Below are 13,384 nucleotides of genomic sequence, written 5' to 3'. Positions count from 1 at the left end.
TTTATATGGGTCGTATTCGATTCGATTTTATTCTATTTTATTTAGATCTTGACCTGAATTAAGGACCATTAATATGACAACACATGGCAGTATCTGAGAGACTTATACAATAGTCATGTAATGAATTAAATCTATAAATACTTAATAAAAAAAATCAAAATTATAAAGAAACCCAATAAAGGAAGTCCTGCAACAATTATTTTCTTTTGCAATAAATATAACATTTATGAAGCCAGCTGGCGGTATAGAGTGAAATATCCACCACATTTTATTTTCAAAATATTGGATTGCAATAACCTTAAAGTTCAGGGGTACAATGGGCATTTACTTTGATGAATAATTGGATCACATGGCTGTCAATTCTTCATACATCATAGAGGCCCTTGGCCTTTTTTCTCATTGTTCTAAGGATTTTGGAGGGCAATCTTGTCATTCAACATTCCTTCACTTAATATTCTATTATTTTCCATGAAAATTTTTCTTAGCCAGTGCAATAATTGTTTTTTTGATAAAATACACTTTGTCCTCCTAAATTATTCCCGATGTAATATTTACTTTATTAAATTAACAAATGTAACACTTACCTCTTGAATAGACAAAAAAATCCCTCATACTTTGAATAATGACATTATTCTTTATATATTATAGTATTTTGCACATTAAATCATCATTAATTTTTTTAATTAATTATTTTAATGTGGAAATAATTTAAATTGAAGATGGAGTATAAATTATTAGATATAGTGGATACACAATAAATATAATATAACAAATAATTAATATATGCTTTTTACAAAAAATTGACAAATATATATATATATACTTAACCAAAAGTTAATTTAGAAAAAATGAATAAATATAAATATTTTATCATTTCTTTTAAAAAATATATTAATGAAATTATTTAAATTACTCATTTTTATCTAAAAGAATAAATAATTAATAACATAATTTTATTACCAAATTAGTAGAATCTTTTCATGAAATTATTTTGTGCATTTTTTGTACTCATTCATTACTTAACTTTGGGTCTGTAAATATAGTAAAATTCAAACCATTTAATTCACTAATTATATTACTTTATTATAATTAAAACATATTTTTTCCATTTAAGAAAAAATTAATTAAACTTAAAATACGAAATTGTTTGAACTATATATATAATATAAGGGGAATATTGTCAAAAAAATTAATAGGGGGTTAGTGTTATATTTGTTAGTTTATGACGGTAAATGTTACATTAAAAATAATTTAGGGGGCAAAGTATATTTTATCCTTGATTTTTTTCTACAGGAATATTAGTTGACTACCACTGCACTAACTATTATGAACCAGAACCCGTCCTAGCATCATATTACTTACAAGGGTACTTATTATTCACATAAAAATTTGTGTCTACAAAAATAAATACAAGACAAAACATATATGGACAATTGAATTTTATTGATTTAAATGAAAAGTGGATACAACTCTGTAAATATATAATCCCCTGATCATTCTCTGTGAATTTTAATTCAAGGGCTTGAAAGGTGGATGTAATGCCCTCCAAGTTATGAAGTAAACTGCATATCACATTGAAACTTGATATCAAAGTTTGAAGGATTTGACGTCCGAAAAGATGTCGAACCTTTGCGATTGTAAAGTTTTATCGTCATAGAGAACTTTTGACTTGAGTTCTTATTGTGGATTCAATGTCATACATAATATTGCATATCCCGCAGTATGGTAGAGAGGCTAGAGACTGTCATTTGTAAGCATGAACAAGTTTTGATTTGTAGCTTAGACTCATTTTTGTTGCTTGAACACCATGGACATTAATCTGGATCAGTCTTCTTGTAAGCAATATTAGACATGCTTCAGCCCAATTTACCCAAATAAAAAAAAATAATAATAACTTTATATTTGATCTTCGACTAATCCATAAAAATAGATAAGCCACAAATTTGGTACAAACACTTATGTAATTTATAATCTTGAACATACGATAAGTCCGAATTTATTATGGATTTTAATTTGAAATACAATCATTAGTGGATTGATTTTTTAATCTCCAAATTGATAATTTTATTTTAAAATTTTCATGTCAAGACTTGCAATATACCTATCAACACAACCCTCATACTATTAAAAATGATCGAACCTCTACTTCTATAACCGAAAGCAGACTGTTGTTACCAATTGAATTCACGTCAGTATAATAGCAGACATATTTGTATAGAAACCTCTTTTCTTCATATATGTGGAAAAAATAAATTGAAAATAGAAAAATTAAGAGGAAGGTAAATTCAGATGATTGGGTGGACCAATCACCTATGAGTACTCAGAAAGAGGCCCATCAAATTTGGGCTTCAAGAAAAATAAGTTATTGGGTTAATATTTACAAGACCACACGAAATTTGGAAGTCCAATGTTGACTGGATTTTCTTTAGAATTGGACCATGTGACCGGGTAAAGATTTAAAGCCCAAATAACTATATATGGACTATAATTTATTTTTATAAAATTAAAAATTATCATTATTACTGTAGTCTAAATTCTATCTTATTTTTAGTAAAATATTTATTTTCAGAATAATACTTATATAATAAATGAGAAATTTAAAGAAATTTCTCTTTTTACAAATATTTGGATTTATGATTTTTTTTTTTTGGACTTCTAACACAATCTATCTTCGGAATAGGGATAAACTTTATATCCATATTATTAATTCAAAATGTTTATAATTTGGGTTCGTAGGTGTAATTTTTTCTTTAACTATGACCTCATTGTGATCAATAAATTATTTTAATGATTATGGTTCACGTGAAAAAGTATAATTAAATTAAAAATTTATAAGTAATCGCTTTTCATATAATATGTATAATTTTTATTACTTTACAATTCTTAAGACATTTAATATTATATCATACAATCTACTAATTTAGAAATCGGAGGGATATAATCGAAACATTTCTAATATACTTTTTACAATTGTATGTTTATAAGTTTTATCATTTCATAATAGAGCCGTTGCCTTTACAACAGGAACAGCAATTACCCTAATTTCACCTAACAATGCCTTTCCCTAAAATTTTGGAACAAAAAAAAAGAAAACCGTGAGGATTTAAGACATACTTTATACACATTGTGTGTAGGTATAAATTGTAAATGAAATACGATTAGAATAAAAGAAAAATGGGAATTGGAAAAGAAATGAAGTCGCGCAGATCTTTCCGAGGAGGAGTATAAAAGCAGTGTAGGGTGGAGGGCGTGATTTCACATTGTTGATCTGGTGGGTGGAGAGAGAGAAGGAAGGGTACCTGGGTTTCAGCTCTCTTCTTTCTACCTCGCATATTTTAACTATTCAATCCCTAACCCTAATGGCCGCGTCTAGCTGCGCAAGGGCATTTCCCTCCTTCGAGGCCCGTTCAGATCCCGATTTCTCCCGACCGGAGATTCCTTCTACCGGATGCGGCAGAAAGGCCAACTCTCCCGTTCTTCGGACTGCGCACGGCTTGTCTTCCCTGATTTTTAAGTTTCCCCCCAATTTCGTTCGTCAGCTGAGCACTAAGGCGCGGAGGAATTGCAGCAACATCGGCGTGGCTCAGGTGGTGGCCGCTTCGTGGTCGAACAACCAAGCCGCCTCGGGATTCACTCCGGCGGCTAGTGCTGTCGATGCGGCAGGCGCCGCCTTCCCGGTCCGAGCCGCCAGCGCCAGCCGCCGTCGCGCCGGTTGAGGTTGAGACTGGCTTGGTGGAGGTGGCTGAGGATGCGTCTTGTAATGCCGAAAATGTAAAGCTTGAGGGTTCGCCTTCTTTAGAATACGCTTCTTTTTTGAGTTCCGATGGCAGCGTTGCGATTCATGCTGGTATGTTGTTTGTTTTTGCATGTTCCTTTCTGTATGAATTTCTGAGTTTGTGGATCGAGTGGCTTGTCTATTCGTTGTATCATTTGTAGTGTTTCTTTTTAGAGAGAATAAGTTATTTTATATTTCACGATTGTTTAATCGCAGAGAGTTTTTTGAGAGGCTGAGGGGAGATATCTACTTCTGCAATGATCATATGAAAGGGATATATGTTTAATGATTAAGTTGTCTATGCTAATATCAGATATGCCTCTGGGTTTTTTCTTTTTTTGGATTCTGTGGAACTCTTTAAATAGCTTAGCTTTGTACCACATAGAAAGACTGCTTGTCGAAACGTTCGTACGAACGGTTTCTGGCCGTTACTTCATGTACTATCAAGTTCAAACTCTTGAGAATCATATCATTTGTAATTTTTCCTTCCTGATGTTGGTCGTTTTTGTCTAACTGATTGCAAAATGTTGAATGCCAGTTTAAAAAATGTGACGTTTTTCTTATTTGATATTTATGGAGTTTCATTAACTTGACCAGGTGAAAGATTGGGTCGCGGCATTGTTACTGACGCAATAACTACCCCTGTTGTCAATACATCGGCTTATTTCTTCAAGAAAACTGCTGATCTCATTGATTTTAAGGTACTTCCGTTTGTTGCTTTGTGATTACTGCATCTGGAGGTATGAGGATGGTCGTAATCCCTAGTGCATCACCTTGTTGATAGAGATGTGTTCATCATCGATTATGATTCTGCAACTGGTTTATTTGCCATAACTTTGGTCTGAGTAAGTAAAATCCTGATTGGCTGACCAAATATATATACAGTGGATGTTGTTTAGCCGTAATCCAAACTTCAAACCATAGCATGATTTGCTGAACAAGTCCTATTGTTTACCCAAAGTGTACGAAACATGCAGTATCTCTCTTTATCATAACTCAGATGGATATCATAAATCGGGATGCTTTATTTTGTTTGCAGGAAAAAAGACGTGCAAGTTTTGAATATGGGCGCTATGGGAATTACACTACTATTGTTGCAGAACAGAAGATAAGGTGAGTTTGATACGATCATTTCCCCCATATTATGTGTACGTTTGTTTTGATAAGAATGTATGAATATGTAATGAGAACACATCCTGTCTTGAATATTGCACCAGTGCACTGGAAGGGGCTGAATCAACTATTTTGATGGCATCTGGAATGTGTGCTAGCACTGTCATGTTGATGGCATTGGTCCCTGCTGGGGGGCATTTAGTGACTACCACTGACTGCTATAGGAAGACTCGGATATTCATTGAGACTGTTCTTCCTAAAATGGGGATCACTGTATGAGCTCTATGACCCAATCATTTGATTCTGATATCTTTTCTCTTTGAGCATCCAAATTATCTACTTTGAGAAAAGTTTTCTCTGCATTTTGGGAATAATGAAAAAGTTGTCATTAGTGGTTTTTATTCTTACATCTTTCCTTGAAACAAATACATAATTAAGAGAACTCGGTAAAGTGGATGAGTTTGCGATGTGTTTCAAAGTCAACAATACTTTGAACATTTCGGCCCAAGTTGGGACCTAAGACCTGATTTTCTTTTACATTATTACTAAATGCAGGCAACAGTCATTGATCCTGCAGATATTGGAGGTCTGGAGTCTGCCTTAGAGAATAACAATGTCGGTATTGATGAAAATAGTCTCTCTATATTGTAGTTTGCTTTATATGCTTTCTTGTTAAAATGATTATTGAACAAAGCATCTTTGCATGTAGGTGACACTTTTCTTTACGGAGTCCCCTACCAATCCCTTTCTGAGATGTGTTGACATTGAGCATGTATCAAAGCTTTGTCATGACAAAGGAGCCTTAGTGTGCATAGATGGGACGTTTGCAACTCCTCTTAACCAGAAGGCCCTGGCACTTGGTGCAGATATCGTTCTGCACTCTGCAACAAAATTCATTGGGGGCCACAATGATGTATGTTGGATTTGATACATATATATCTAAATATCGATGTCTGTATAATATTATATATGTATATAATAAACTTCAAATGTGTCAATAACATTAAGTTCGTTAGCATAGCTATCTTAGTACTTATCCAATGTCTCCACAGGTTCTTGCAGGATCGATCAGTGGCCCTGAGAAGTTGATTTCAGTTGTTCGTAACTTGCACCATATTCTCGGCGGTGCTCTTAATCCTGTGAGTTATCTGATTGAAGCTCTTTGCTTGATTATGTTATCTTGTGGCAGTGACTAACCTCAGAGCACCCTATGTTCAATGGTTTGCGCACTAAGCACAGTTATTGTACTGTCAATGATTTTTGAAAATTTTCAACTTAATCTTAACTTTGCCCTTTTTCATCAGAATGCTGCATATCTGATCATCAGGGGCATGAAGACGCTGCATCTTCGTGTACAGCAACAAAACACAACAGCACAGAGGATGGCCGAGATTTTAGAGGCACATCCCAAGGTACTGATGGAATAAGAGAATTATACCAGACTTGCAGAAGCTTATATAAAATTTCTGCACTATGGATTATTTCACGACTTTCTTTTCATTTTCTTGTTCCAGACTTTGACTTAGTGAGTATTTCCTGGTGTTCATATTTACCTAGGCACTTTCCTGAACACCCTTTATAAAAACCAAAAACTTGCATTATTCTCATTGCTGGTGATGTGTTTCTATATAGTTCTTATATTTTGTGGCAACAGCTGCATCTCTCTGGCGCTGCTTGTACGCTATGATTCTCCTTATATGGTCACCTTCTCTTCTTTGAAATTATGATAATTTAAGTAGTTTTTTATGTTTGTAACCATTTGTTTTCATTTCTTTTATATATGTCAAAGAAACAATTTTTATGCTTTATCTACTGTAACATGTGCATGAACTAATCGATCCCTTGTATGTGGACTGTGGAGATTGGTTGACTAGCAGCACAGTGCATATGCAACTAAAGGTTTTGTCCTTGGTCGCCAATTCTCGTGTGTTTAGTCGAGCAACTTAGCAAAACTATGTCCTCTTTTTTCTTTTCCCGCTTTTCTGCTACTTCATTTTGTACCATAACACAACCATGACTTGCAGGTTAGGCGTGTCTATTACCCAGGCCTGGCAAGTCATCCAGAACATGAGCTTGCTAAGAGGCAAATGAATGGTTTTGGTGGTGTGGTTAGTTTTGAGGTCAGTTATCATAAAGTTATATAGCAGCTTTTCTGTTGAATATTTCTACTTGAGTCAATTCTTATGAAAGTTCATTACACTGGAATGTGATTAGGTTGATGGAGACCTGCTGACCACCGCAAAATTTGTTGATGCTCTGAGAATTCCATACATAGCCCCTTCCTTTGGAGGCTGTGAGAGCATTGTTGATCAACCGGCTATAATGTCTTACTGGTGCGTCTTTTGCCTATTGCACTAACCTAGCCTGTTCCATGAGTAGGAATTATATCACCGGCCGATTTGCATAATCATCTTTTTTTGTTCTAGAATCTTGTCAGTAGCAAGCACCGTGGGATTATGTAAAGAAGAAAAACATGAATGATCAAAGATAATGAGCTTGAGAAAAATTCAATGGAGTCGATAAATATGATATATATAAATATCATGTTCCATCCTTTTGATGGAATTATAACATTCATCTTGCATGTATTAGTTAAAACTAATGAAACTGAGAGAGTAAATTAGTCTTTAGTCCACTCGTAAGATTTCCTACTATGAATAAGAAGACGAAAGTTTTACTGAGAAGCCAACCAGTGTAAAACCATCTTGAGAATTCCTTGTCGCTTAAGAACTTTTAACTATCTCGAACAGCTCACCAGTAGTTGAATCCATGAACAGTCACATGATAAAAACTTTCCATGAGTTTGCGTGTGACCATGTGTTGATATAGTGTTCTATGAGATTTTCATGGTGGGTGGTGTTTACTTGCTATGGCTCTGAAACAGGGATCTTTCCCAGTCGGAGCGGGCCAAGTATGGAATCATGGACAACTTGGTTCGTTTCAGCTTTGGAGTTGAGGACTTTGAAGACTTGAAAGCTGACATTCTTCAGGCTCTGGAGACGATATAGGCCGCCTCACCTGCTGGTTACTTTGTTTTTGTCTTTTTGTTTGTTGTCGTTATGGGTCTTTTATTGCCGTTTTAATGATAAAAATTAACGTGTATTTGAGGGGAGGAGCACAAATTGGATAGTCTAAGATCAATGTGTTGTTTTCTTGTGTTTTTAATGGATGGTGCCCCCTTTTGTCTCTCACATCAATAATACCTTGATATATTTTCATCTGTTGCCTTTGTATCCCAGAACGACTTTCTGTGCTTATGCTTGAATGTTTAAATTGTTTTAGGTCGGCAAATGTTGGCAGACGGTGAGAACACCGACACCAACAATAACTAAAATGTCCACATTCAACAAGCCTACGCTCATTCAGTTTGCCTGACCAAATTTACAGAACTATATCGCATTTTACTATAAAAGATAAAAGAAAAAGCACAATTTACACTACTGTTAAATTGCATGTCAGAAAAGGTTAGCACCAAGTCTTTTAGTTGACTTGACTTGAGCATCACAAGAGAATCAACTGAAATTAAATACACCAAAATGAAACATGGGCCGACCATACCAATTATTGTGAATTAAAAACAAATATTAATTAAATTATAAAACATTGCAAAAAAAAAGACTAAATCCACATTCCTGGAATCAAACCCATAATAGTAATTATAGTGCGTCATCCAAAGACACTTGAAAACAAAAAAATGAAGACAAAAAGACAGTTATTAATAGGGATAGTCACACCACTCTTTCTTCAAATTTTGTATAGGTCCACCTATATTTTTATGTGATTTTAAATATTATATTTAATATTTTTAATGCTTATTTTTATTTAATAAAAATAAAAAATAATTCTTTCATTAGTTAAGATTTTACAAATTTATCGATATTAACAAGAAAAAAAATGATTGATTGCAAGTGAAATAATTTTTTTTATCATATTGTTTTATACATTTTCACATATGTTAATACATGTTGGGAGTCATATTTTTATTGTTATAAGAAGATTTTAGTAAGAAAAGATTTAATTGGCTTGTAGGTCTGTAATATGTCAATTAGAAATAAATATGAATTTTAACCAACAAATGAAAGTACAATCGTCAATAATATTAAATGCGATTCATTAAATTATAAAAAATTTATGTATAATTACATAAATGGGGTAGCGGTATAATTATCCTTTATTAATATTTAATAATAGAAGTCGGTTTCATTATCATTTATATTCCAAGTTATCCTAAAAATTGCAGCATGGAAAGGATATTCTTTGTAATTATATCTTTCATTCTTTGTCATTTCCTCCCATTCCCATTGGCCAGTGATAAACAGACAACACGACGGAGAGAATATCCCCAATTATTCCCCCAAACCCCAAACAAGTGACAACATCACACACACACACACACACACATACATACAAACAAATATATACATACATCCTGCAACTGATGAATTGGCCATGACCCTCTTTCATTTCTGTCACAACTTAGATTCCAAAGCAAAATTCTACTCTCAAACCCCATTTGCCTTTCTTGAGGAATTTTTTTGCCTTTCTATTCTATTCTATAATTCTATTCTGGTTGTTTTCTCCTTCAATTCTGACTGATCAAACATCATTTCAACGCGTAGTATGAAATTCGGGAAAGAATTCAGGATACATTTGGAAGAAACCCTACCGGAATGGAGGGACAAGTATTTGTCCTACAAGCCCTTGAAGAAGCTCCTCAAGAATATTCCCGCGCCCGCTGCTCATAACCTGCCGCCGGAGGGCTCCTTGCCTGAGCTTCATGAGTGGTTTGTGGGGATTCTCAACGAGGAGCTTGAAAAGTTCAACGATTTCTACGTCGACAAGGAGGAAGAATTTGTCATCCGCTTCCAGGTTTTTTTCAGTCTTTTACTTCTCGTCTATCTGTTTCCGTGAGTTTTCTTGATTGTGGTAATTGTCTGGGGTATGGGATTTGATGCATAGGCCTCGTAAGCACTGAGGGTGGTTAGAAATTATGGTGGAAGGTATCTTATTTACAGGTTGATTTATGAAGGATTTGATCTCTTCATTCAGTTGAAAATTGAGCGACCTGATGATTTACCTAGTTTTTAATTCCTTTTGGTATGTGAATTTTTTGCTGGATGTAAGTCAAAGTAGGAAACTTTGCATAGTACGGAATCTATGGATAAAAAGAACTCCTATCTTTCTTTTATTTCTTATTTATCAACAGGATTCAAATGTCTATTTCACACATAAATGATGGAGGTTTACATATATATACACATGTTAATATATATAGAGAGATCGAGAGAGATAGAGGCAGACGTGTACCTAAACACGCATATATATGCATATATCTCTGTATGTATGTATTTGTTTTGGGGATGGATCAGGGGGTCAAGGAAGGGGAGATTCTGGAATTACTGCTTCCGCAAGATGGAACTATCACTCTCTTCTTACCGACGTAGAAACCGTCGAACTTTTCTGAACCAAGTGATTGCACCTGCAAAATGAATCCTCACTCAAAAGTAAAATCGACAATTTACAGATGTGACATGTTTATTACAATAATTGGAGGAAGTTTGATTTTGGCTCTTGAAACTTGGAACACAGAGAAAGCGACGGGAGATAACTAGAGATGATATTGATTGAGATGATATGAGACTGAAGAAAGTTTCTCTGTGGCAGCTCTTTGACTGACTAGCAGTGAGAAAAACATGAACTATAATACTCAATATGTAAGGATAATTTTTGTGAAATTGGATGGTTCAAAAGAATCTCTAAGGTATATTCCAATTTTCATGGATTTGTTTATTTGATCTGACTGGAACTTGGCACATGTCTTTAGATGGGCTTCAGATGTCTCTATATAATATTGGCTGAAGGTTGCTTTTGAGTAATACTAATATCAATGTAAGTAGGAAGGCTAGGTTATGTTTTGTTGACTGGAAAGGCTTACCAGGGTTGTCGCGTAGCTCTGACTTTTTCCAAATGCAATATAAAGAGGCCCTCTATTTGAGAGAGCTATGCTGTTTTGTTTTTCATCGTGCTGATTACTTTATTGAGATAGAAATATGATACTCAAATGGCAAAAGCAAGAGGAACTGCATTCAGGTAGAGATGGAGAGAGGGTGTGCAAGAGATGAACTATTGGCTATATTCAGCTCCCTCCAATTTGGAATATATAAATTACTATCGACATTTGTAACTATTCAATTAGTAACTTAAAGATTGAACCTGTCAGAAGTTTTGATTCAGTTCGACTGATAATAGTTTGGATTATTATCTTGGAAATTAGAGGCACTTCAGGAATATATGGCCAAAAAACACTTGCTTTAAGGGAATCTGCATGCTTCTAACTGGAAAATGGTCTTGCATAAGACTAGCTAACACTGACGAACATTTATAGTGTCTTGAATTTGCCCAAGGTAATTGCTGATAGGGCTTTGTTTTTCACAAGAGCCTTAGTCGTCCGAAAGGGTCAATTTTGAACATTTGCTCTTGAGGCATTGGGGCTCCCCAGTGCTAAGCCCTTTGAACCTAGTTTTCCGTATATATCTGATTGGTTCCAGAGATGGTGTTAAGTCCTTTGGAACTAGTGTACCACATATGTCCGGTTGGACCACAATTCTGGAAGTTAATATTTGCACTTCATATGGAGGACTTTTAAAAGAACTAGGTATAATTACTGTCTGGAGTCATTGCAAAGGCAATACTTCTCCGCACCCCCTTCCCCTCTCACCAAGAGAAAAAACTTATTTAGAAGTATAAATGATAATATACTAGTGGAGGTGTGTAAGATGTCAGCTTAAGATTCAATGTCATGAAATGATCAGAGTGTGGAGTCTAATTTAGACTTGTCCTTCAAGGAGTTAATGTCTTACCTGAGCTATATGTATACGGAACATATCGCAACTAATAGACTTAATAAAATTTTCATGGCAACCAGAAATCTTCAGCATAAACTTGCAGCAGCCGCATGGTGAAATGGACTAGTAATAGCCCCAAGTTGAAAAACCTGCGTCATGTTAAGGGAGCACCAGTGCATTTAGATGCTTCTCTGAAAAATTGGCATTGTTTTGAGCTCTGTTCCCTTTGTTCCCTTTTGTATGGAGGTGTAGATCAGGCACAGAAGAATGTCACTGTAGCATTTTTCTTCTTAAAGTTATTTACATGAAAGCATCATCCTTTGAGACTAGCAAAGTTTACCAATTGGCCTTTGAGTGTCGGCTATCGTTGTCTCAGGCACTAAAGGAAAGAATTGAGCGTGTAAAGCTGAGGGGAAATAATGATGTGATGTTTACCTCAGAGACCGAATTTAGTGAAGAGATGATGGAAATACGCAAGGACTTTGTTGCAATTCATGGGGAGATGATCCTTCTCAAACACTACAGCTCCCTAAACTTTGCAGGTAAAGAAGCTTGTCACTTGTTTCTATCCGTACTTAATGAATTTAGTTGTTGAAGGCTGCCTTTATACCTCACCTAAGTTCTGTTTGGTTTCTTATATACGTACTTATTCTGGGAAATGTTTACCGTAATTTTTTTCTGCGTTTTAATTAGGTCTTATTAAGATTTTGAAGAAATATGACAAAAGAACAGGGGAATTGTTGAGTCTACCTTTTACTCAGCTTGCTGTTCACCAGCCCTTCTTTACAACTGAACCTCTCACGAGATTGGTTCGTGAGTGTGAGGCAAATCTTGAGGACCTGTTTCCATCGGAAGCAGAGGTTGTCGAGTCTACCTCTGTTGAACAGAACCAGGCAGGAACAACTCATGCTGACATATCAAATGCTCCCCCCAAGACAACATTGTCACTTGGGGACGAAACTATAGATATATACAGGAGCACCCTTGCTGCAATTAGAGCTATACAGGGCCTTAAGAAGGCAAGCTCTACCTATAATCCTATGTCGTTGTCTTATATCTTCGGAAACCAAGATACTGAAAGTACAGGTGCAGTAACAGCAGAAAACTCACCTTCTGACTCTTTCACAACCTTGCATAAAGGAGATGATGCAAATGAAGATGTTCATTCCCCCAAGTGAACTAACTACACTTTTGTTTAGCTATTGGTCCTTCCTCTCGCATATCTACTGTTTGCTTATGTGGCAGCTAAAAATAAGAATGTTGTACGATATGGTGTGTAATAAGCTACCAACAGATGTAACACAAATCATAAATTTTCTTTTTCCTTCGATGTATAATTGATCTAATATAACCCACATGGATATACACAATAACTTTGATGAATGAGAGTTTCTGATTTGGTAATTTTGTGGATGGTAAACTGTGGTATTTGCTATCGTCTCGCCTGTTAACTTTATATTGTCTTTTACTTTCTTTCTTGTTGTGCTTGCTTGGTTCCTTAGTATACTAATGTCTGATGCCAAAAAGAACTGGGGAAAGTGGTTGCAGTTCTTGAATCAGTCTCATTTTCGGAAATGCTCTTTTTCAATTCACGTCAAGTAGCATTTACCTGTACATTGATAACTCTTTTTTTTTTTCTTTTTTTGGAGAG

The 13,384-nt window shown here is 35.1% G+C and overlaps 2 protein-coding genes across 2 annotated transcripts; both read left to right on the top strand.

The window, feature by feature from the left end:
* Window positions 3,203–8,122, top strand: LOC105167647 (cystathionine gamma-synthase 1, chloroplastic-like). Its single transcript, XM_011087440.2, is given in 12 exon segments — window positions 3,203–3,689; window positions 3,691–3,847; window positions 4,373–4,476; window positions 4,815–4,888; window positions 4,993–5,161; window positions 5,444–5,503; window positions 5,598–5,801; window positions 5,941–6,027; window positions 6,193–6,300; window positions 6,913–7,008; window positions 7,103–7,221; window positions 7,773–8,122. Coding segments are annotated over 12 exon segments (1,632 nt in total). The 5' UTR covers window positions 3,203–3,359; the 3' UTR covers window positions 7,897–8,122.
* On the top strand, window positions 9,204–13,137 carry LOC105167645 (SPX domain-containing protein 4). The gene is made up of 3 exons (XM_011087437.2): window positions 9,204–9,757; window positions 12,110–12,275; window positions 12,427–13,137. Exons 1-3 carry the CDS (start codon window positions 9,509–9,511, stop codon window positions 12,909–12,911), a joined length of 900 nt encoding a protein of 299 aa, XP_011085739.1. The 5' UTR covers window positions 9,204–9,508; the 3' UTR covers window positions 12,912–13,137.

The sequence above is a fragment of the Sesamum indicum genome, linkage group LG8, assembly GCF_000512975.1.
Source record: "Sesamum indicum cultivar Zhongzhi No. 13 linkage group LG8, S_indicum_v1.0, whole genome shotgun sequence".
Taxonomy (NCBI): Eukaryota; Viridiplantae; Streptophyta; class Magnoliopsida; order Lamiales; family Pedaliaceae; genus Sesamum; species Sesamum indicum.
Note: the sequence above shows the minus strand (reverse complement) of the source record. Positions and strands in the feature narration are given on the sequence as shown.